Source organism: Passer montanus, unplaced genomic scaffold (genome assembly GCF_014805655.1).
Source record: "Passer montanus isolate IOZ18808 unplaced genomic scaffold, ASM1480565v1 scaffold18, whole genome shotgun sequence".
Taxonomy (NCBI): Eukaryota; Metazoa; Chordata; class Aves; order Passeriformes; family Passeridae; genus Passer; species Passer montanus.
In genome coordinates this window covers 13,537,332-13,562,321 of record NW_024365381.1, presented here as the reverse complement: position 1 = coordinate 13,562,321, position 24,990 = coordinate 13,537,332, and the positions used below count along the sequence as shown (strand labels likewise).

General features: G+C 45.8%; 2 protein-coding genes across 5 annotated transcripts in view; one reads left to right on the top strand and one right to left on the bottom strand.

The window, feature by feature from the left end:
• The first annotated feature begins 451 nt into the window (after positions 1-451).
• ARFGAP2 (ADP ribosylation factor GTPase activating protein 2) lies at positions 452-10,421 on the top strand. 4 transcript variants are annotated; one of them, XM_039705120.1, is made up of 17 exons: positions 697-911; positions 1,145-1,263; positions 2,131-2,203; positions 2,720-2,851; positions 2,941-3,021; positions 3,898-3,985; positions 4,624-4,680; positions 5,228-5,272; positions 6,362-6,414; positions 6,796-6,932; positions 7,478-7,609; positions 8,084-8,212; positions 8,292-8,420; positions 8,801-8,927; positions 9,045-9,135; positions 9,250-9,368; positions 9,783-10,421. In XM_039705120.1, the coding sequence occupies exons 1-17, from the start codon at positions 840-842 to the stop codon at positions 9,801-9,803; spliced, it is 1,605 nt and encodes a 534-aa protein (XP_039561054.1). In that variant the 5' UTR covers positions 697-839; the 3' UTR covers positions 9,804-10,421. The 4 variants fall into 4 exon arrangements, with proteins under 4 accessions (XP_039561053.1, XP_039561054.1, XP_039561056.1 ...); XM_039705122.1 differs by lacking the exon at positions 5,228-5,272; XM_039705121.1 differs by lacking the exons at positions 697-911; positions 1,145-1,263 and adding an exon at positions 1,871-1,941.
• A 1,726-nt stretch (positions 10,422-12,147) lies between these two features.
• The window catches only part of CUNH11orf49 (chromosome unknown C11orf49 homolog), a 78,228-nt gene continuing 65,385 nt past the window's right edge, over positions 12,148-24,990 (bottom strand). The window contains exons 5-9 of the mRNA XM_039705123.1: positions 20,792-20,877; positions 18,149-18,344; positions 16,351-16,460; positions 13,181-13,244; positions 12,148-12,681 (exon numbers count right to left, since the gene is read on the bottom strand). Coding sequence (XP_039561057.1) covers positions 12,498-12,681; positions 13,181-13,244; positions 16,351-16,460; positions 18,149-18,344; positions 20,792-20,877 — 640 coding nt within the window. The 3' untranslated portion in view covers positions 12,148-12,497. The remainder of the gene's footprint in view (positions 12,682-13,180; positions 13,245-16,350; positions 16,461-18,148; positions 18,345-20,791; positions 20,878-24,990) is intronic.

The window sequence follows — 24,990 nt, the reverse complement described above, 5'->3', positions numbered from 1 at the left end:
TCTTAGGGATATGCTGTGCAGGGCCAGGAGCTGGACTCGATGTTCTGTGTGGGTGCCTTCCAACTCAGGGCATTCTGTGGTTCTGTAAATCATTTCCAAATCCCCGCTCGTTGGTGCCAGCGCACCAGGCCGGGTGCCCTGAGGCTGGCTGCTGGAGCAGGTGATGCCTGTAAACGCTGCTCTGAGCTTTTTCCCCGGCAGCAATGGCCCACGGCAGGCACTGCCCGTCGCTATTCCAAAGCCCCCTTCTCTCAGTCCGGCCCGCAGCGGCCCCAAGAGCACAGCCGGCCCTAAGAGCACAGCCGGCCCCAAGGGCACAGCCGGCCCCAAGGGCACAGCCGGCCCCAAGGGCACAGCCGGCCCTAAGGGCACAGCCGGCCCCAAGAGCACAGCCGGCCCCAAGAGCACAGCCGGCCCCAAGAGCACAGCCGGCCCCGGGGCACAGCCGGCCCCAAGAGCACAGCCGGCCCTAAGAGCACAGCCGGCCCCAAGAGCACAGCCGGCCCCGGGGCACAGCCGGCAGGCTCCGCAGCAGCGCTGGGGCTGCGGGGAGCGCTCCGAGCTCTGGGGGGCCCGGCCGCGCAACGTCCGATGTGCGCAGGGCCACGCCGTGACCCCCACGAGGCGTCCGGCCGGCAGCCGGCGCAGCAGCGGGGTGACCCGGAGCTAACGCTGTCCCACACCCCGGCACCGGAGGGAAAGGGACCCGGCTCGCTGCTCGCCCTGCACACCCACGGACGCGGCGGGGGGGCCGGCCCTGCGCGGTTCTACCGCGGCCGCGGCGCCGATTGGGCCCGGCCGGCTGCCGTCCCCGCGGGGGTGTCTGGGAAGGAGAGATCATGGCGGCGGAGCCGAGCAAGACGGAGATCCAGACCCTCTTCAAGCGGCTTCGGGCAGCGCCGGCCAACAAGGTAGCGGGGAGCGGCCGGGGTCCGCCGGACTGTCCGTGCCGGGCTGTCGCTCTGCGGCCGCGGCCTGCGCTCCGACTGGGCCGCGGTGGGCTCCGGGCCGCGCTGCGGCGGCTGTTGGGGCGGCCGGGCAGGGGCGCTTGGGGAGCGCCTGGGCAGAGCGGCGGGGCCGCCGAGCCGTGGCGGAGCGGCAGAGCCGTCGCTTCAACCCGGCTGTCCCTCTGCCTTCGCTTTAGTCGTGCTTCGACTGCGGCGCCAAGAACCCGAGCTGGGCCAGTATCACCTACGGGGTCTTCCTGTGCATCGACTGCTCCGGCGTGCACCGCTCCCTGGGCGTGCACCTCAGCTTCATCAGGTGCGTGGGGAGCGCGGCCCTGCCGCCAGCAGCCGGCCCGCCTCGGCAGCGGGAGGGAAGCGGTGCCGCCGGGCCGTCACCTCGGGGTGGATGAGGCGTGCTCGCAGCAGGGTCTGGGCCACTCAGCGCTTCCAAAATGGAGTTTCCAAAGCGCCTCAGGTGGAATATCGACGTGTTGCTTTCGCTAACTTTGCAGAAACGCTGTCTGGACTTGGCATTGTAGGAAGCGGGAGAAGAGTGTGGTGTGTGAATCTTGCCAGTAAGGCAGCAGTGTGGTGTACATAATTTTTCGTAATGCTGAGCAAGGCAAAAAGAGGAGTATTGTTCAGTCTTTTTGGTATCAGCCTAATGGGGAAGATGGTGTTGGCTTTTCAGCCTACTTCTTGTTTTCAGTACTTGTGAAAATTAGCATTTTAAGAGAACTGTGACCTTTACTTGTTAGGAGAGAAGTTGAGTAACTGGTATGAGACACTCTGTGTCGCTTAGCTTCACTTGGATGTATTCTCAGTTGCTTTGTCACGTGTTTGGCCTAACCTGTGGGACGGGCTGAATTTGAGTCTCTCATGTTGTGGTGAGATCACATGTAGAACGAAAGCTCTTGGCTGTGCTTTCCTAGCTCAAGCTCTGCCCTCTAAACAAGCATTACAAGGGAGAGCCTCAAAATTTGGATAAAAGCTGGTATTTTTCCTCGCTTCAAAAGCTGAAATTAATTTTTAGAGGAGCAAAGAAATTCCCAACATGTTCTTTCCACCTTTGCCTCCTACACTTTGGAATAGTAGTGAGATATCTCACCATTTTAGGCCAGAGCTTGGTTTTGCATTTGGTTTGCCTGGTTTTTATTAATAGAAATTATTGGTTCTTGTACAGGTCCACAGAGTTGGATTCTAACTGGAGCTGGTTCCAGCTGAGGTGTATGCAAGTAGGCAGCAATGCCAACGCGGTGAGGAGCCTCTGTAGGCATTTTGCTTCCTTTCCCTCTTGCTAATCCACATCCTCTCTTTCTTGTTTTTTGGTTTTTTTTCCTTAGTGTGGCTTTCTTGGTACCAGTCTGACCTGAAATGTGTAATGAATGGGGGAATTTGTCAAGTGTGCTTGGAAGTGAGACTGTGACCTTTGCATGTGTTGTTTTGTGATGTGCAGCTCTCCCTTTTTTTGCACCTCATTTAAATGAGAGGCGTAGCCTTCTTAAATGATAGAAGTTACTAACACTGATCAGTTTGAAAGCTCGTGCTCAGCTTTGTGACTCAGAATCATCTCGGTAGAGAAGGCGGATGATTCTCATAGGCCCCCGGAGTGAGACTTTTGTAGAAAGCTGATCAGTGAATGGTTGGTTTATGCTGTGTTCTCAGCATTTCATCCTCTGTCTCTGGGAAGTTTTCTTTTTCTGTTGAGTTTGTCTAGTGCTTGCTTGAGTATGATCTAGCAGTCAGGAGACTGACTATTCCTCTCTTTTCAGACTGCTTTCTTCCGCCAGCACGGCTGCACCACCACAGATGCCAATGCTAAATATAACAGTCGGGCTGCCCAGATGTACAGGGAGAAGATCCGGCAGCTGGCAAGCGCTGCCATGGCCAAGTATGGCACTGAGGTAAGTCTCAGAGCTCTGGAGTGCTACATGGGTGGTGCTGGATGCTGAGTCTTGTAGGATGCCTTCTTTTTTCCTTCTCCTCTCTTTAGTTGCTTATAGATGGACTGAGTGGAGCCCCTGGGCACTCCCCTGAGAAGAGCGATGCTGATTTCTTCATGGAGCACACACAGGTGAGAAGAGCTGCCTAAACCAGGCAGCCTTAGTAGCTCTCCAATAGCCAGCTGTTCAGCCAGGAGCAGTCCCACTTAGCTTAGAAGGACTCTAAATTGTATAATTAATCAGTAGGAATGTGGAGGAAGCAGCTGTTCAGCCAGGAGCAGTCTCACTTAGCTTAGAAGGACTCTAAATTGTATTGACTAATCAGTAGGAATGTGGAGGAACTCAGATTCAATCATCTGCCTGGGACACAGTCACAGGTCTGAACAGTCCCTGTGATATCCATGTCCTTTGTTTTTGAGACCATCTTTAGCTTCAAGAACTCAAAGCTACCACCTATGCCCTGGAAGATGCTTTGTGTGCTGTGTTAATGCTTAGTTTCTTTGTACAGTTAAAGCAAGGACTAGCTATTACTTTGAACTTCTGGTTTAGAAGAAACTTTTCAGTGCATAGACCCTGCTAAACTGGATTTGGGCAACTGCACCATGCCAGGCAGACTTTCTCAGGTAATGCAAGAATTGGCTCTATGGCAAATAGAGACAGTGGAAGTGGTGATTAATTTTTTCCAGGAAAACTCATTCAACTTTTCCCAGATTTAAACTAATTTTCTTTCACTTGGGAAGTCCTCACACTATCGAGCTTCTCAAATGATTCTGTCATTCCTCCTGGCCTTACATTCAGCTTAGCTTCCTTTTTATTTTTTTCATTTTTGTCCCTGCTAAAGGAATGTGAACTTGTCCATGTGTTATGTTCAAGGACGGCATAGTCTGAAGTTTGGAATAAGTTTCCTTTGGCCTAAAATTAAATACAGATCACTAAACCTTAGTAAATTCAGGATTGTTTGGTTCATTCATCTTCTGGAAATAACTGGAATTAATATCTCCTTGCAGTCTTCCAGTACCTGGGATGTGGCAGATGCCAGCCAGAATCCTGCACAGTCTTCTCCAGAGATGGAAAAAGCAGCAAAGTCATCAGAAGGTAGCGAAGTTTCAAGTTCTTTACTGAATAATTTTTCCAAGAACCTGCCTTCATTTCCAGGAGAATACAGTTCTGTACCACTGTTGGAAGGGCTGAACTTATCCTTTGGTTCAGCCCTGAAGGAGTGGAAGTTCTGCACATTCTTATGATGTTTAGTTAAATTAGTGGAGACTTCTAAAAACACTGTTCAATTTGGCTCAGTTCTTTGCTTTTCCTGAAATGTACACAAAACTGTTTTGGGGATTAGCTGCCCTGTTTTCCTGCTTTCAGACATTATTTGTCTAAACAGTTTTCTCTACCCCTTGAATTTAGTGGGTCTGAAAATTACATAGGACAGAAAAATTTCTAGCGTGAAGGACAAGGAAACCAAGAACCTGGGGGCATAGCTGTAATTTGAAACAGCTTTGTATATTTCCCTGCAGAGTGTTTACTTTCTTGTAGTGTGGTAAGAACACTGCAGAAGGAATAATTTGCTCTGTGGAGACATAAAGTTGTTTTGCTTGGGAAATTGCATATTTAAAGCTGTAACTGGATTTATTTGTGGGGGCAGAGGAGCAATGTAGAGGTGTGAACATACTGAAAAGAAGAGGGTTGAGAATCAATCTGCTGAGTGTTCTCTTCTGGTTTTGTGCCCACAGATCCCAGCCAAGGTCCATCTATTGACTTGTTGAGCACATCCCCTAAGGCTCCTCTAGGTAAGACTCTTCACTCTCGGATCAGTCTTGCTTTTATACCCACTGCTTAGTAGTAAGCTCAGTGAGGCTGGAAGCAATGAGCCAGTTTCCAGAATGTCTAAACAAGCTTATCTCCCTGTTGAGCCAGTACTTAGGATGTTCCTGAAACCCAAAACCAAGTCACAATTTTCTGGAGGTTTCCTCCTTGTTTGGATAATTGAGTTCAAAGCTGTTGCTTTCCCAAAAGCATGTCTTCCTGGTTTTGAGATTTGGACAAAACTTGGCACTTGCATATCTAGAACTTGGGTGATCAGAGCCACGTGGCTGTTTTTTTTCGTTTGTTTCCCCACAGATCCTTTGGAGGCAAATGAATTTTTAGCTTTCAGCATAATAGGGATTTCTATCTGATTCTCCCATGCCATTACTGTCCTGGCTGACACAGAACATCTAGCTGGAGCTTCTTCCCTTACTGAGAGTGTGCTCCTAGCCCACAGTGGGTCCATTCTGGGTGGAAAGCCTGTGTCCTCAAGTGCCTGTTCATTCCCCATGTTTTACGTCTCTTCCTCAGACGTGTCCATGTATCTGTCAACACAAGGGGCCGCTCCTGCTGGAGGTAACTGGCTAACAGCTGGCCTGCGCTGGCTGCTTGTGACAGCTCTGCTTGCCCCTCCTGAGATTCTGCCTTCAGTTCTAACTTTAGCTTCCTGTGCTTAGAGGGAGAGAACAAGACAAAGCTTATATTGTTGTACTGAGATCTAAACCAGATATGTTGTATCTGTAAAGAGACCATATTAACATTTCTGTTAAATGTTTCCTGAATATAAGAATCTCCAAACATAAACCCAAACAACCTCAAATCAAGTGTTAGGAACAGCGAGTGGAAAACAGTTTCAGATAGTGTGAATGTTTTGAATCCCCTTTTTTAAAAGGACTTGTCATATGACTAGAAAAGATAAAAGAAAATGTCTCAAGAATAATTTATGGGCTAACAAAAGTCACATGGCTGTAGAAAGTCAGGAGACACACCCACACGCAAAAGAAAAGCCAAAAAGGGCAGTAAAATATTTTTGATTTAGCTATAGGAAGCTGAAAAATGTTTTGGGTAATCCCTCTCTGCTTTGTTCTCAGACTTTTCCCCAGACACCTGCTGCTTGGCTGGCCCTTGTCTGGTTTTACAAGTGTGGCATGCCCTCAAGAGGGACAACTGCGAGGTGTTGGGGGACCTGTTGCTTTTATAGCTTGCTGCACTTTAGGTCCATTTGTTTTTGTACTTTCATGTAAACACAACTTCAGAGTTCTTGCTGCTTTGTCCCTAAGGCATTGATGAGGCTCTGACCTTCACATGCCTCTGAAGCTGCATTTTCTTGAATTTGTGTATGGGATAAACCTCGTCTTTCTCTAACTACCCTGATACTTGCTGCATAACACTCAGACAAGTTATTCACAGTTCTTAATTCAATTATAAGTTGCTCCAGAAATGGACATGCTTCTTTAGGCTACCATTCTTCAACTGTGGAGCTTCTATGTGCATCTTTCTTGCCTGGGTGAAATTACCCGCCCAGGCTTTTGATGTGAAGATGCATGGTGTGCCCTGGACGCTACTGCAGCTGGACTGTGGTGGATGTTCATGTGGGTTGCTGTCTAATTTTGGCCTATTAAATTAATTCCCTTCTGCTTATTTGCTGCTTCCCTCCTTTTGCAGAACTTAAATCCTCCCTCATTGGAAAGAAGAAGCCAGGAGCTGCCAAGAAAGGGGTATGTCTGAGCTCTTTTATGGAGGGGAGGTCTTGTATTTCTGCTGTCCTTTCCCTGATTCTTGCTTTCTGCTTAACAAAGCTGTAGAGATCTGCTTTGGGGAAAGGAGACCTTAAGCAGCCTGTATATTATTGCAAAAAAAGTTATCATTACTGGTTGTGGTCTGAAACATATGTGGTTGATCTCTAAGTGTTGGCCACCGATGGATTAACTCTTGGATGTTCTTCCTTACTGTGTTGCAAACTCTTTTGGGTCTGTAGGTTGTGACTACATAGGGAGACTGAAGGCCTCATTGGTGCAGCAAGAAGTAGGATTCAGGTTTTCTTCTACAATGAACAATCTAGGATAAAGAATTCACAGGATTTTGTTCTTGTTTTTAAGCTGGGTGCAAAAAAAGGTCTTGGAGCCCAGAAGGTCAGCAGCCAGAGCTTCAGTGAGATTGAGCGGCAAGCCCAGGTGGCAGAACAGCTGAGGGAGCAGCAGGCAGTGGAGTCCAGGAAACAAGCTGAGGAGTCCATGTAAGTGCCCTGTTTGGGATGAGTACCTTGCACACCTAAGGCAGAAGTAGTGTGAGGTTAATGCTGTTCACCCTAGGACCAGCAAATGTGACTACAGAACATACTGCATGAGAGGAAGAGCAGTAGCTATATGCCACTATGGCCCTTGCAGTAGGGCACAAGTTATACTGCTGTATTTTATTCAAGTTAGCATTCCTGGAAGAATGTAGGGAGCAGATACTTCTGTATTGCATTTTTCCATTCACCTTTGGACATGACTAGAAAAGCCAAAAGCTGAACTGGATGGATGATTCTGGCTGCAGGGATGGCGAGAAGATAGACATTGTGATGCTTACAGTAAAGAAATCATGGTTAGCCAAAGAAGAATTGAATCCCAGTGGAGGAGATGGCAAAACAAGCAATGGCTTTTGTGCAAGGATTTTTGGCAGAGTTGTGAAAGTGGCTGTTTTGAAGGGTGGTTGGGGTTACTTAATCACTTGTTCTTCTACAACATGGGCAGCGAGGGAGGGTAATGTGCTGGCACCCACCATGGCTCTTTCCCTCAGAGTCACCTCAATGCGACTGGCTTATCAGGAACTGCAGCTTGATCGGAAGAAGGAAGAGAAGAAACTCCAGAACCTTGAAGGGAAGAAACGAGAACAAGCAGAGAGGCTGGGCATGGGATTGGTGTCCAGAAGGTACTTGGCTGTAGATGGCATAGTATAGACAGTGTCTTGGAAGCACCCTCTGGAGAAGTTTCTTGAAGGCAGTAGTTTGCTCTTGTATTAGGTAAGGAGATGAGTTAAAGTGCTCAGATGCTGTTCTCTGACTGAAAATGCTTTGGGCCCCAGAAGGAATAGGGACTCAGTTTAAAGGTTCTAGTTCTCATTTGAGCTGTTCCACAGATACGTGTGGCCTGTCAGTGTCTAGCACTAGAGCCCAGCTGCTTGATACATGTCCCCCTGCAGAATGCTTCTTTTAAGAAGGTAGCTCAAGACTTCTGAAGGAGCATAGATAAGTGATGAAGGGGGCTGACATCCCCCAACTCTCCCTCAAAACTTGTGTCACCTGCCCTGCCTGTGAAGGCCAGACTCAGTTTTGAGGCAGACTGGTTGTAGGGACTGGATGCTGTCAGACCCATTAGCCCTGACTCTGCCTGTTTGTTGTGCTAGTTCTGTTTCACACTCGGTGATGTCTGAGATGCAAGTTATTGAGCAAGAGACACCGCTGGTAGCAAAATCTTCCCGCTCCCAATTGGACTTGTTGGAAGATGGTGGAAGCTTCACATCTGGACCCCCCAAGTAAGACTTAGCTTAAGTGTAGTTTTTGCTTATTCCTGCATTTTATGTCTGGTGTAAATTACCTACTTTTGGTACCTAGGTACAAATACAGTCCCTTCTCATTCGAAGATGCATTTGGCTCACGATGGGAAACGGACTCTTCATGGGGTATGGACAAAGAGGAGGAACCAGAGGTGACTGTTTCCAGCATTCGGCCGGTTTCAGAGAGGTAAAGTGTTTGCCACTGCTGGTGTACCTTGTGCCCTTGTGTAGGGGACAGAGGGTAAGTGTGGGAGCTGTGGCATAGATGCTGCTGTAGCAGGAGCCTTGTGCTGCAGAAAATGACTTGCACAGGCACAGACGAGCCCAGGCAAAAGGGCCTTGAGTGAAAGGGCCTTGGACACTTCTTTGCCTTTCTTGTCTCTAAGTTTATACAGCCTTTGTGGTCATTGTGTGCTGACTGTCCTGAGATGGGGGGAGGAGAGCCCCAATTCAACTAACACTTAAGGATAACTTCTTTCCTTTGATTAGATGGGGTCTGAGACAGAAGTCTTGGTTTTTTACTGTGTTGGTGAGCTTAATCTGAGACGTCTCCTCTTGTTTCCTCAGACCCACCAGTAGGCGGGAGGTTGAGAACAGGCCGTCCATGGTGGAATCCAATGAAGCTCGGCAGAAGTTTGCTGGGGCTAAAGCCATCTCTTCAGATATGTTTTTTGGGCGGGAGGCAGATGCTGAGGTAGATGCATTCTGCAGTGCTTACAGTGGTACAGCTCTGGCTTTACCTCCTCCTGTTTGCTCAGGTCGTGCTTTGTGCCCTTCCTATATAACTTTTTTGTTTTGTTTTCTGCTGCAGTATGAAGCCAGATCCCGACTGCAGCAGCTCTCAGGCAGCAGTGCCATCAGCTCTGCAGACCTGTTTGGAGAGGCTGACAATGTGCACTCAGGTTTGTTAGCACTGGGTTGAGAAAGGGGGCAGCTTTGGAAGACCTAAACTGGAGGGGGTCAGGGTGCTTTCTGGAGCTGAGGGACTCTGGGCTAACTCATCCTGGTTCTTTTAGGTGGTGTGTCTATTGGAAATGTCCTGCCTGCAGCTGACATTGCACAGTTCAAGCAAGGAGTGAAATCAGTTGCTGGCAAGATGGCTGTCCTGGCCAATGGGGTGATGAACTCCCTTCAGGTGAGTTTACGTTATGGCAACTTGAGAAAGTCCCTGAACATAACAGCTTTTCACCATAACCTGGCTTCCATTGGAATTATCACTATATTCCCAAATTATGTGGCAAGTCCCTGTCTTTTGTAGGTGTTGACTGCAGTACAATAGCTGAGCAATTGCAGGGGGCCAGTGAACTCCACTTGGCCAGCCTTACCCTCCTGCTGCACAGGACACCTTGTCATGTCAGATACACCTTCTCCCACAAATTCCAGGCAGACTTTTAGAAGTCAAGGTCATTTTACCTTCTGCCTTTGTACAGTGTCCTCTCCGGATAACTTCACACTGCATTAAAATACCAACCCCCCCAATTTCTTGTTACGTGTCTCTGGATTTTGCACAAAGGTGTTGTAGCAAGGTGTCTCTCTTTTTCCTCCTTAGGATCGTTATGGTTCATATTGATGACCCAGGGACTGCAAGGGGAAGCCAGCGAGAGGCACTGATGCCACCTTTGCCTGGAGTAAACTCCACAGGATTGTCTTATTTGTCTGGGTTGGGTGGGGAGGGGAGAAGGTAAGCAGAGGGGGGCAGGACATGGCTGTGCCCAGGATGCTTTCTGAATATCTCTGGATTCCACTCTATTAAAATTCAGTGTGCCCTCATACCCACTGCTATCTACTAGCCAGTGGAGACAGACCTTCTTACAGGGTTAACCTCATTGCTGTAAAAGATATGACAGGAACTCCTGGGCTGCCCTCATCAGTGCTCCTGTCCTTCTTTGGCCCATACCTTAGCTCACCAAGTAACAGAGAAAAGGGGAATGCTATTTTTCTGAACATCATGTGACATGACTGTTTTTTGTTCTGATCACTGCTCCCAATCCATGGTGCTGTGGAGTCCTCTGTATTTGCAGGGTTTGCCTTTTACCGTGATCTAGTCCTTTTTACTGTCTTCTAAACCAACATGTATGAATGCGGGAGAAAAAAAATCAAATCAAAGATTATTTTTTTAGCTTCTAACTACATCATCAGCAAAAATGGCCCAGGTAAAGAAGTAAAGAAATTCACTGGATCCCTGGTTTATTTTGTTGCCCATGTTTGGATCAGATTAAAGTACTGAGCCTCTGACTTAACCATGAGGTGCAGCTGTGAGGACTTTTAGTCCTGTTCAGCTTAGTCTCTGGTTTTAACAAGAGTGCTTTTCTCTTCCTTGGAATGTGGTGAGGACTAGGTAGTAAGAAGAAGGGTGGGAAAGGGCTAGTTGCACACTGTTAGCAAAAGAGAGGCTGGGGCTGTTTGTTCTGGAGCCTTCTGCCTGCAAGAAGAAGGGTGGGAAAGGGCTAGTTGCACACTTAGCAAAAGAGAGGCTGGGCTGTTTGTTCTGGAGCCTTCTGCCTGTGACTGGGAAGAGGCTTGCATGGGTTTCACCTCTCTTGTCCAGTTGAGGGGCTGCGGCAGCTACTCAGCTGCTCTGTGCTGTTGTTTTGCTTTGGTGGGGCTTGAGGGGGGAAAAGGTCGGGTCTTGCTCTTCCGTCGTCTCTGCTCTGACGCAGTTGTGTCAATGTCACAATACCCACAGCAGGCTGGGGCTGCAGGGAGCAGTGGTGTGGCTGCCGCGGCTGCAGGGTGGTGGCGGTCCAGGCACTCAGGGGTGGGGCTGGCACCTTCCCCGGCCGAGGGGAGGGGTTCCTGGAAGATGCCGGGCCCTGCACTGGTCCTGCCCACCAGGTACCACCCCCTGAGGAGCGGCTGGGGCAGCCCAGAAGACCCGAGAACCCAGAAGCAGCAGAGGCCTGACACAGCGTGCTTTATTGCCAGACTGTCACAGCCACTCACCAAGCTGGGAGAGAATGCACAGATAATAAATAATTTAACTTACAATAAATAAATAACCCTGCTGGCACCCTATTACAAGATTTGGGTTACCAGCTCCTGGTGGCCTGTGCTGTAACACTTTATGACCAGGAGGAGCAAGGAGGCTCCCAAAGAAGCATGAGAAACTGAAGTTCCCCCTGAAATAACTAGTGTATGCAAGCTGGGGTGCAGGAGCTGGGCTAGACAAAGTGTCCGGGTTGCTGAGTTCGTTGCCATTAATGCAATGTGATGCTACTTATTTTCGTAGTTTTAAGGGCTACACTCCTGCTCCAACAATACCAATATTTACAAAAAAACCCAGCTTGATCTCATTTGATGACTGCTTCCTTTTCCCTTAGGGCTTCTGCTCACCTAGCCCCAGTAGGTGCTCTATATGCTTGCAAGCCCTACAACCTGTAGCCAAGGAATTTAACAACCCTATCCCTCTTTTCCAAATCTTCTGACATTCACTTTTCTAAATGACCATAATATGCTGTTGGAGGGTTGGGGAGACCTCACAGAAGGGCACTTAGTACAGCAGTGAAGCCAGACAGCACCATGCAGTACTTGCTGCAGTCTAGCTTATTTGCTGTATTTGCTTTGGCAAGTCTTGGACACATGGAGAAGAAAGCACAAAGCAGAGACAGGTTGCATGGCAATATCTAAGCTTCCCTTTTTTAGGAACTTCAGGAATTTCCTTACCTTTGATCATATGCAGATGCAGCTTTACTGGGAATAATAGTGGAACACAAGTACAGAGCTGCTGCTGGCGATTTAACCACTCTGTTATCTGGGCCAAATCTGAGCTGAGCTACACAACAAATCACTGGCAAGCGGGCTGTGCTCCCGCCGCTTCAGCACCTGCTCAACTGGAAGTGGGAGGGAGCGCCCCGGTGAGAGCAAAGCCGGCTGCTTCCAAGCTGGTGGCTGCTGGCTTGTCTTGCCTTGCTCAACTGGAAGTGGGAGGGAGCGCCCCGGTGAGAGCAAAGCCGGCTGCTTCCAAGCGGTGGCAGAGCTGGTGGCTGCTGGCTTGTCTTGCCCGCCAGCAGAGGGAAGCATAACTCTGTAGCTGTAAATAGCTTCTGCAGAGGCGCTATTCCTGCACGGATTTGGAGCTAAGAAAAAGGCAAGTTGTTTCTGGGAAAAGATGGGTGAACCCAGCACTGGGGATTAGCACAGCCACACACACACTGCTGACATAGACAGAACCCACCGTTAGAGCAGATGCTCTGGGAGGAGATGCTGTTCCTCCAGTGGGTTCTGGAGAAGCCCTAGATGGGAATAGTCCCCACCCTCACAACCTTCAGTTTTCAGAGGAGTCTGTCTCTTCATTGGAGCCTTCACTCTCAGCATCCATTTTTCGACGATGGTGTAGAGGTTTCCAAGGTGAGTTAATCCTGGGTGAGTTACGAACGGGCATGTTTGCTGTGTCTGGAGCACTGGAGCTGGCAGGACCAGAGACAGAAAGCCCTGAAACCTGTGCTACCCTGAAAGAGAAAAGAAATATGCTAGGCAGCATGTTGCAAAAACTTCTACTGCAGCACTCTTGGAGTGAACCTGGGAGAGAGACTTGAAACTAGCATAGGGATGGAAAGATGTTCATGGCCTAGAGGGGGAACACATTGTACCTCCCAGACTCACTATGTGAATCTTCTATTTAAACATGTCTTCTGGGCTGATCTCGTTCCTTCCAACACTCCTGCTTTTCACCATCCAAACAAAATTTCCCTGTTTGTAAGAAATTGCTGCTTTCTCTAGATCCCTCTGAGTCACACTCTTCCCCTCTGCTTCTGAAGACTTTTGTAAAGATTTTAACTGCACTGAGGCACCACAAAGAAAAAAGCTCTTACTGTTCAGATTGTTCTTTTAGCTCCTCTGTTGTTTTGTAGTAAAGCAGAGGAATAGGACAGTACTTTATTCCACTCTTCTTTAGCATGCTACCTTTAATCTGTTGCTTTACCTCCTAGTTTAGGCAATTCCACTTACAATTTCTCAATTTCCTCATCCATGGCAGGGTCCAGAAACAAGTCTCCTTTATCTGGCAGAGCCCCTGGGGAACAAAAAAACAACCAATGAAAGCATTAGCAGAGTCAGGCTATTCATTCTTCAAGAAAAGTGTTCAAGCCATAGCAGTATCCAAAATCTGGCCTGCAAGACAGAAAACACTTTTCCTTATACCTCTTAGAGAGATGGACACAATGTTGAGGATCATAGACACACAAAGAATGATGATCTATTTTCTGTGTCTTTCATACATGCTGTAGCTGAGCTCAGACTAAATTGGAGGCAGCTTCAGTAGCTCCACTTCCTACAGCCCTGAGGATTGGCAGTTTTCATTCACTGTACAAAATTAGAGAACTGACTGTCAGGGAGATGGCAGTCTGTCAACTTTGGGCCTCTGTTCATTGCCCAGTATAGTCACCAGTACCAGATGCAATAGATGTGGTGGTGTCAGTGCCACAGCCTGAAACATACACTGTACTACCCAGGGTTATTTATATTTTTGTGCCACCTGCCTTGCTTGTGGTGTACTGATCTTGGGGATCAAAACACTCCACAGATTTAAGGCTTTTGCTTTCCTTGCAGCTCAGGAAAGTCAGGCCTGACTTTTGCACATTGCCTACAGGAGTTAAATGTGGATGAACTGTGCTCTAGCATTGCTTGCTGCCCGAATGTGAGCATGAAAGTCTGGGCCAGTGCTTGGGTACCCTCTCAGTGTACGATCAACATGCTCCTTTTCACTTTAGAAACCCTACTCCAGATGAAGGACATGATATAGTTCAGGACTGGAACAGCTGATTGATAATCCTTGATCTTCTCAGAAAACACTGGGACATTAACAGAGCCAGAAAGGAAGATGGGGCTCTTAGGAAAGCCCTCCTTCCTAATTCTTTAACAAACTCCACCTGGTATAGGGTCATGGGAGAGTGTGATCAGCCAGCACAGAAATAACAGAGAACAGCACAGAGACTGCCTACCAGAGCCTGGTAGAGAGTACCACTGCACACCAGGACAAAATACCTATTTGGTAATCTATACTAACAGGACAGTGAGGTTCTAAGGTTCTCTTTCTAAGGTTTTTCAGGAGACCTGGATGCTACACTCAATACCTTTGGGAAGGGGCTTTGAATTCCTTGTGGGAACGCAACTATGTTTGCTGGCTCTGTAACCTTCCTCTAGCAGGAGAGGCTGGAGAGCCGTGTCCCTGCCTCTTGCAGGAGAGGCTGGCAGCAGTCATCAAAAATGTAGCAATGAGTTCCTGAAAACTAGAGTAAGTTTAGACCAGAACAAATTCCCCCATTTATTTGGGTTGTGGTCTACTCCTGTAAATGAGCAGGGAAGTCTGACACTGCAAAACAGTGTCAGGAGATTCACAGAAGTGTCCCAGTCTGCTTCTTTTTGTGTACTCAATTAAAAGAATAAACAACTAAAGCTTAACTTATTTCTGTAGTTGCAGAGTCCACAGTGAAATCTTTAGGGCACCAGATTTACTTGGGAGAGTTGATAAATGGCACTTGAAGAATTCACAAATCAACGTTGACATTGGAGATACACTGCAGATTCCAGTCTGCCTGGCACACTCAATGGCACTGTCCCAGCCTGAACAAGCTGCTTTAATTCTATCCCCATCCCTCAAGAGGAGCTTCTGGCTTTGTGAGACCAAAATCTCCTTTGCCTGAAACTGCTCTCGCTGAAGGGTTTGGGGGAGCTTGTCATCCCCTACAGACCAAAGACTATTGAAATCACCCTTCAGGAGAGATTAAAAGACACCAGGAAAAGAATCCTCCTTTCCTTGCCAAAAATGCTAGCACCTGTCAGACTTGTGGTTGCTGCCCCTCCTCTGAGAGAGGCCTCAGCAGGAGGCTGGCAGAGGGCCAGAGGACAGACCTACATTAATGGAAATGAAAACCTACTCACTTTGTAGATGGCACAATGGAGGCTGTGGGCAGGATTTTTTTTTCTTTTCATCTGTTTTCTTTATGCTTGACTAGAAGTAGATTTCATAGGGCAAAAGAAAAAAAAGATTTTGCTTGCTGCCATCCAGGCATCACCTTCCTCCCAGTGAATACACTGCTTTCTAAGCCTGTTTTCAGAGGGGATTGCAGGGGTGTATTCGTGCACCTTTGATACATAATCTGCCCTGCCCCAGAGGAACATTTGCGGCTTAAATGGTTTGCTGTAAGAAGGGGCTCAGCCAAGGAAGACACACTTTTACTGTACTATGACACACACCTGTGCAAAAGAAGCAGCCCTCAGGCAAGGTACAACTTTTCATTGAGTTTTGTCTTTGCAATTAGGGACTGGCAGATACTCAGGCCCCAGAAGAAGAGGAAGGAGGACACTTACCCAAAGACAGAGACAGTCATCTACCCTTAATGGCTGGGTGATTTGCTGAATGAAGACGAGGATGAGTGTTTGGGAACACCCACAGCCCTCCCTCCCTGCTCCTGCCATTTAAATTTATCTCCTGGACACCATCTTGTCAAACAGAAAAGCCATTTCTGTTCCTCTTTGTAGGAGGAGGAAGAGCACAAGCAAGGCATATGGGGGAAATATGAAACTATGGGTGAATTATGGATAGATTACATACTGTCCTTAGCCAATGTAACACTGCTTCCCTGCTCCAAACCAGCACAACATAGACACAAGCAGTGAGATGCTGGTTGCTAATCCCTGTGGTTCCCACAGCAGCATGGTACAGATTTTTATAGCAGTTTATGTTTTATGATTGGATATTCACTAGGCCACAGACAGCTACTAGCAAGATCACACCACCTTGAGGGAAGATGGGGAAGAGCTGGGAAGCACTGGGCTTTTAACCTTTCAGCCAAGGAGACACAGAGGTTTTCCATTAGGTGTGCCTTCTTTCCTTACAGATAAGAGCAGCCATTTAAAATCTGCACGAGCACAAAGGGCTAAAACATAGGATGGCACCTCAACTCAGTAAGCCTTGAGGAAGCTCCACAGCTTCAGGCAGACAGTAAGGCACAGTGTTATTTTGAAAGTTAATCCATCAACAAAAAGACTAAAAACTTCACCTCACTCTCTTCCTGACAGTGTAAAATGTGGGTTGTAATTACAAACAAAATTCCACAGAAATACAAAAATACAGAATAACTGAAAATCTAGAGCTGTGTCATTTAGAGAAGTCTTACCTAGGGCTCGATTGATGCCCTGATCCTTTGCAAGAGCCATAAGGAATCCATAGAAGGTCATTCTCTGCACACTGCTCAGCATTTCCTTCACAAGAGCAGAAGGCGGACAGCTAGGAAAAGAGAAACAGAGATCATCTTCTCTTCTAAATTAAAATATTTTTTTTTTCCTAAGACTCAGCTTAAGAAATAAACCCTTTCACCTGTTCTAACACTGTGAGGTTGTCCTGACTCAGTTTAAAATGAAGAGCCACCCACTTGCTTACTGAGCACTGGATCTGCTCTCCATTTGCTAAGCAAGATCTTTGAGCTGAGGGACATCCCTAGGAGCAGTCTTACCTGTCTCCATTCCAAGGACAGTGAGAAAAGCCTCGATTCATTCAGAGGCATACACATCCCAACTCTTAGCATGTTTTTTCCTCTGGGAAAAATCCTCTGGGAAATACTTGTTTTCAGAAGTCAATAAAATTTCATAGAAGTGTTAAGTTTGGAAAACTAAGACCACTGAGTCCAGTGGTTAATGAAGCATCGCTGTGTTCACCACTAAACCATGTTCCTAACTGCCACACCTACACATTTTTGAACACTTTCAGTGATGTTGTTATCACATTATTATCAGTGATAGTCATCCAAGGAGCAAGAAACCCTCTCCAATGATAGCCCAAATGTGTCAGAGAACACTATTTAGGTGAGGACTAAATTAGCATATCCCCTTCTTCTACACTCTTCTTAACTGGTAGTCCTGAGTTCTAAGTAGTATCTTCATGGTGATGCTTGCTCTTGACCAATACTCCTTGAAGGATTTAATGCAAAATCAAACTGCCTTATCAAGAGCAAGTGTTGAACAGTCAGTGGTGTAGTGGTACCCCTGGGAGATGTGGGGGTTGTCTAGTAATCCCTCAGGCAGAAGTGGTTATCAAAGCCTGAGTATTGAGCTACTGCATGAAAGGTTGGGAATGGCTCCCCTAATAGTGCTGTGCAAAGCCTGACCTACCAGATGGTCCCACAGAACTCTTCCCACCTGAAGTTCTCAGGACATACAGGGGATGTAGAGCTTTTGTTGTTTAAAAAAACAAAACAACCCATCAACTTCATGCTTAGATATCTATAGCACTGGACAGCAGCTCAGCAAAAATTTTGTGGATCACAAATCTGGATTTTGAAACCCAAAGTAGAAATCAGGTGGAATTTATTATGAGTTATTGTCCTGAGTTATTTTGTGTTTCTAGACCATGACCTTCTAGGAGGGCAAAGTTTCTTGCAGATAGTGAGAATATGATCAAAGTGTCTGTCAAAGCTGTACAGTAAAGTCTGGTGTTGCTCCATCCTCTGCTGAGCTAGCTAGTTTTGTGCCTGGATCTCTAGCTGGAAACCAGCTCCAACATAGGCTCAGGTACAAATGACAGTGTGAACTCACCTAGGTACTAAGGCTTCATACTCCATACACCCAGTGGGCTCTTTCAACTCCCAAGTATGCAACTGCACTTGTTTATCCCCTCTAGCAAACTCATGATGGATCTCTCCTTGATGAAAGTGTCAATGCAGAAGTGAGATGGAGAGCAGAGACCCAAATCCATCTATTACTTGAAGAATCAGTTCAAACCCCACGTTTCTTTGGTCCATGAAATTGTTTCTCTCATTCAGTTAAAGCTGTTCAGCTGTGATATTTCCCTTCATACTTCTTCAGTGAGAGTCATGTGGGAATATCAGCTTGTTCAAAGGCCCATCTTCCTTCACAGCTCCTTACAAAGAGTCTCCAGAGACAGAGACTTCAAATTTGTATTTTAGACTCCATTCATACCTGTATTTTGATCTGTCACACAAGGACTCCAGGCACTGGTAGAAGAGAGATGCCTCAACTCCTTCAAGTGGGTTGCAGTCATTTGGGGCCTGGCGCTGCCGGTGTTGCCCAGAGGATGATGTTGGCACAATCACAGTATTTGGATTCTTACCAGCCAGCAGATCTTGATAAATGGCAGCCACACTTTCCAGGAACTCTAAAAGAACAGAAAGCCGTTTAAAACTCAGCACTGTAAGCAGCAAAGCGTCTTCTTGACTTACCAGACTGTGGCTTAAAGTGTTGTTCTGTGTTGTACATAGCACTAACTGGAAATAAGCACAACTCAGCATCCTACATGTTCAGAACAGATACTATGTATGCCCATAAAGCCATTTCCATAGAAGTTGCTATCTTCTTCTTATTAGGATGATTATGAGATGTCACTCACTCTGTTGAGAAGATTCATCACAAGGGAGCAAAGGCTAGCTAGCACACTAATAAAACAGTGAAGCGTGAAAACTAATATAAAACACAAAACTAGTTTGTGAAGTCTAAAATGTTTTCCTTCTCCACCTCTTGCCACTGATTTAGAACTCATCCAAGTTGGGAGCAAACTACATTGAACTGCAACAGGAGAAAAGGGAGCATGTTAATTAGGGCTCCAGGCTGTATATCAGCTTGCCTCCATGCTGCTCCAAAGTAAATATAACACAGGATCTAGAAGAAGGGCCAGGGCAGGTCAGGGCTAGAGTTGGCAGAAAGCCTCTCCCCAGGCTCCTCATACTACCCACTGTTTACTGCAGGAGTCTAATTTTAAACAAGTTTGTTTATGGATGTGGTCAGCAGTTTACAAATCTAGATTCCATTTGGAGTGGTTTGCATGTGTGTGGGTTGGTGGGAGAGTGTATGACAGGCTGCGTGTGTGCACTGTGCCTGGGTGAGCAGGACAGGGATGGGATCTCTCAGAGTGTGTACACAAGAATGAGCTTGCCAGGACTCCAGTGGCATTTAAGTTCCAAGTGAATGGAAGTGCAATGCTGTGCATGTGGTGGGTGGAGAGGAAAGTCAGGATGTCAGCAGGCCCTGAGGCTGTGCTGAGGTCCTGTAGCTCCATGGAAATATTTGTTATATCCAAGAAAACTTTCCAAACACATTTTCTGTCCCTGACTAAAGGCATTACAAGCCTGGTTCTGCCCAATTCAAAATCACCATTTTGAACTGGTTTTTTTACAATAAGGTGTCATGGATAAAGTTGTGATATGTACAGCAGAGACACAAGGGAAGTATATACAGAGAAGTGTTGAGAAAAAGAGATTTTTGTATTAGGAATAGCAGCAGACTCCTAACTGCTAGAAAAGATGGGAACTCACAGGCTGGATCAGATCAGAAGGCCACCCAAGTTTACTCTCTGACCACAGACTATGCTCACAACAGCTTCTAGCCAGTGTTTCTGTGTATCCAAACATGGCCCGTTTTGCCTGGCGAGGCCAATTGTGAGCTACATCCATCAGAGGGAGCCATTTCAGTGTGAGTGGACAGAAATCCATTATGTTAGAAGGTGCTGTGTGCCAGGAGATGAGAAAGTGGCAAACTAGCCTGTGCTTGGGAGCATATCTAATATCTATTCACCCTCTTTCTGTCCTGAATGAGATTCTCATTCCTCAGTCACAATTTAGAGGGGCTAGGGTGACAGGACAATGTATTTTGAAGCATTCTCCCCATAGAGAACAAGCACCTGAATGCTCATCCAAATTTCTCCACCTTGTCTCCTGAAGTTTAAAAATACCTGGGGATTTTACAGATGTATATGTGTTGGTAAGAATGAGGAAATACACACACACAAACCAATATTATTTGATCTGTACTTTTCCTGCCAAAAATTTTAGGAATATTTCATCTAGTTAGAACTCAGACTGAGGAAGTGGGATAGCATACAATAAATGACCAACAATATGAAGACTGTTCATATGAATTATCTGTTCCTTTTGCTTTCCAACTAGGGGGTCTCAAATCAAATAAAAGAGGTGGTTGTTCACAGGTCAGGTGCCAAACCTGTGCAATTCTTTGCCAAAAGGTATGGAGGTTACATGTATGTGATTTCAAGGGGAGGCTAGAGAAGTTCTTGGGAGTGGAGTCCACTGAGGGTTCCTAAACCCATGGGAATCATACCCAGTTCAGAAACTCTCTGAGCTGAAACCAGCTCATAGTTGAGCAAATATTAAGGGGAAGAATTATATCAATTTGTCCAGCTGCTTTTCCTTTAAAGGCACCAGCTGGTGGACTTTTCCTATGCTGTATCCAGCAGGATTGAATAGTTTCCTTAAAGAAAGGGAAAAAATATTCCTAGTAAAAGCTAATTGTTAGCTGTTAACATTGTCTAGATAAAGCTGAAAATTCATGTATCAAGGCCAAGACAAGGCCAAGACAAATAAATTCATCAGACAGCAGTTGCGGGTGTGTCATTATTCACACCAATTTGGAATGTCCTCATTAAATCTCCTAATTTCTTGACATCTGTGATACTTTTCATCAGTAGAGTCCATTAGCTATATATTTTCTGTGAAAAAAACCATATCCTTTCAAGTTTCAAAAAGTGCAAAGATTGGGAAGCTGTAAAGTTGTAATGCTACAAGTGGGAGAAGTCAACAGCTTCCCGGAATTTACCTGAGTAGTAGAATTGGATCTGGAAAGCAAAGAGGAAATCAGAAAAAGACATCAGGCAATCCATTGCATCATCCATCAGCACAATCCTATGATAAGATGAGAGAAACAGTTTAGCATTTACAAAAAAACTAAAGTCTGTAACCAGGAACCCCAGACCTCAAGAAAGTGCAGCCAAGGAACTATGGGCAACTGAGAAATGCTAGTGGCCCAGTATAAGAAGTTAGGAGAGAGAAATGGGAACACCCAATGCTGCAAGGATGTGGACGCCCTAATATCAATTGAAGGCAGCTTAAGAACCTGAAGCAAAGAGAAGATCCTGAATGTCAGTCACACACTTCAGCTACAGTGTGAACAGGGCAGTGCAGCATCCAAAGCCTGGTGGACATGATGGAACAAACACTGGTACAAAAATTGTGAGGCTGGTTCATATGGTTATACAGAATTGTAGAATATCCTGAGTTGGAAGGGATCAACAAGGATCATCAAAGTCCAGCTTCTGACTAAATATGACTACAGACAGAACAGTTACACAACTAGAAACTAGTGTAAACAGAATGACACTCATGCTATTCCTCTGCAAATTAGACTTCATCAAACTGGGACATATTTCAGATTCATAAAGGTCACAACAGTTGTAAATCACTATCTCTACTCAAAAAAACTCTACTTGATTGCAGAGGAAATAACACTGCACCAACATTCAACTTCGTAACTGCACTTTGTGAACATCCTATCCTCCCTTCCTGATGAAAGAATCTGTCTCTTCATATTAGGTCTGTTATTTGACTGTCAAGTCAAATTTCATCGCAACTGAAGACTTCTTGCGCCAGGGTCAGTCTTCTTTGTCCCTGCTAAGTTGTAGGTGCATGTAGGAAGCTACATGCACCCCTATTTTGAAGCATATTTCTTGAATATGGAAAATACCAGCCACAGGCCATAAACATGAAATATAAGTGATAGCAAAGTCCAGCTCTTCCTTTCAGGGAAAACATATGTGGATTTCAGGGCAAAAATGAAAACAAAAACAATACTCTGGTCACTGCCACCACTACTTAAGGATAAAAAGGTCAGTCTCTGAAGTGGGGAAAATCAAACTCATCTAATCAATGACAGCTTAGATTGTAAAACAGAAGAAAATACTCCAATTTGATGGGAAAAAAACCCAGAGTATTAAGGCAATGCTAAAGAAAGGCAATTGGTATTTATTTTCAACTGCATCTAGGTCTACTGAACCTGTATAGTCAGCATCTGGCATACTGCGCCATATGGGGATTGTCAGCTCATTACAGCCAAAGTATGGGTCATCCAATAGGACCCTTTTCAACACAGGGCCAGATACAATCTGCACACCAACTCCTGCAGCATCAATTGTCTGAACACATTGCTGGAGAAACACTGTTCTGTCTCATGCAAAAGACTTCAGGGTGCTGTGTGGGAGGCTGACCTAGAAGAACATAGGATCTTGCAAGACTTCCCTGCCACTCAGACCAGTTCTGTTCACTGTGGCAAAATCAAACATGTAGAGCAGCTTGAATTAATTATCTCAAAGAAGAAAGACTGGGGCTAAAGGGTCCCCAGGAGAAAAGCCAGTATTTAAAACAAAACCCTTTGAAGATGTCAAAGTGCTTCTGATTTATTTATTACATTCCAGAAGCCTCCTCTCCTCCTGTCTAAAGAAGCAGTAGCTTCAGTTCTTAATTCTCACTAATAAGCATGTTACTGAGATTGTCAGTGGCCACATCAAGGAAATGGCTTTGAAGCTGGCAGGCAGAGCATCTTCATCTCTCAGGCAAAACTGCTCAGCCACTGGCATTTCCAACCACTGTTTAAGCACTGGAAATGCAATTGGCCACATCACTGTGAGCTGCACTCCCTCCTTTGAAATGATGGTCTGTCTCCCTGATACCTTCAAAGCACCAAAGCTTTCTTCTCAAAGACACAGGAAAACAACAGTGGGGAGTGGTTTTACATATTTGTTATGCAGAGAGACAATATTACATCACCTTCCTAACAAGAAATTCATTTCACTTGTTAAATCTAAAACTCTAGTCAATGGCAGTGCTATGCAGCACCAAGTTCCAGCCTCTTACTTAGAGGAGAGCATGAGAAAATATGCAGAAGTATGAGAATTTGCTGGACAGTTTTTGCTGTTAAAGACAGCAAGGAGCCTCTGAGGAAGCCAGTACAGCACATATGTGATGGAGGAGCATCTAAATAGAAGCAGGTGCACTCTGGTGCTGGGTTACTGACTCTGCTTGGCCCAGGGGTTTGCACGCCGGAAATGTTGAGAAGTCTTTAAATCCAATACAATCATTTTTGAGGAGATTGACTGCAGCTGGCAATTCCCGCACATAGCCAGCTGACTGAGCACTCAAGGAAGCTGAGAGAGCATCATATGCAACATATCTGCACCTCTTCCTTGAAATATCTGGCAAGAAGAAAAACTAGCTATGGACTGTAACCTAGACAGCAGGACCAAAATTGAGGACAAAATTTGAAAGTATGAACTGAAACTCAAAAGAGTTCATCAGGTATCTCATATTTTTCAAGGCTTTTTTTTTTTCTTGTCAAAATTAGATTTAAATCCTGAAACCACAGATGTATTTAAAAAGTTAGTAGCTGGCGCTCAGTGAATAATGAAAATCAAGGAGGAACTTTGGAAAGGACTGAAGAAAAATGCCTACACTTGAGGCATTCTGGTAGAGGGTATGGTGGTTTTTCAGGGTTCAAGTGGGTTTGGTTGGCAGGAAAGCCTTACTATTGTGCCAATGGGGAAACTTTATGGTCTCCTGATTGTGGTTAAAATCTCAGAAATCCACACTATACAGGATGTTCCCAGGACAAACTCTAGACCAGGCTAGTTGCAAAGACTTTTACCATTTTCTGCTGTCATTAAAGACACAACCTGTCTTAAAGCTAGGCTGGCTCAAACGAGTTTTCAGAGACTTGGTTTATTTTCTGAGCCATGGAAGCAAAAATAAGCAAAACATACAAAACAATCTGCAGTCCTAGGCAATCTTTTAACACGAGTACTGAATTGCAAGCCCTAGTTCCATTAGTACTGATCAGTGCAACATGAGCTCACATACCAAATAAAACAGCATAGAAGCTGTGAACTACTGGTCTGTCACAACTCAAATGTGGCCAGCAAGTTCCTTGTGTTTCTTTTACAATAGAAAAATCAGTGTTCAGGTAGAGATCTTAAAATCATGGCATCAAACTAGAAAAAAATTCCTTCATTTTCTGTCCTGCAATTTCAAGACTCAGAAAGCCAAAACGTGTCTCTGAAGATCAAAAGTATCTCTGTAGATTAAAGTCTTTAATCTGCTAATGGCCATAACCATTTGAAAAAAAAATCCAAGACATCTCAAAGACACAGATATCCTAGTTCATTTTTTGGGTATGACTTCTGCAGCAGGAACATGAAAATAGAGCTTTCTGATGTCACATGAATAAAACCTATATTGTTGTAGCCTCCATTCTAATCTTCTGACATATCCTGATCCTAGTCCTATTGTTTGTTATCAGAGCATAGCAACAGCTCCTGCATGTGTGGACTGCACCGTGCTGTGAGATCATCTCAGTCATGCAGCACAGAGGCTACAGCTCTGACTGCCCTGTTCCCTGCAGTACCAATGCAGGTCCTGGCTGTAACACTGAATGTAATGGCTACTCCTGCTGCTACTTCATTTAATTATTTTCTGAAAAAAATAGCAACAAAACCGTTGGGGGTGTGCAGACTGAAAAAGGAACAATGTTTCTAGGTTTGCATGTGACACTCATGTTTTGCAAAGACTAGGTCAACTGGTGCTGTAAGAAAGTTTGAAGAGCTCACCCTTCTAACAGGCAGAAAGCAAGGAGGACAATGGGAAGTGTAGACCAGAAAAAGGACAAGAAAATGAGCAACAGTTGTAAGCAAAGAGATAAATGGTTTAGAAATATGACAAGTTTTATTAAAATTGTTCAATTAGATTAGCTTGTTACAGAGCTAGCAATGTGCAAGTAAATCTCTAGCCAGCCAAAAGTAGGAGTGAGGTCACCCCCACCTGAGCCTCTGACAAAGATCTCATATCTCTCCAACACCTGCTCCCAAAGCCAGCTTGTCTGTCTCTACAACACATGCACAACAGTGCAGCAGGCCCCTGAATGGGGCCTCTAGTTTACAGCAGCCTTGTGGACTAAATTCCTTGACACAAACA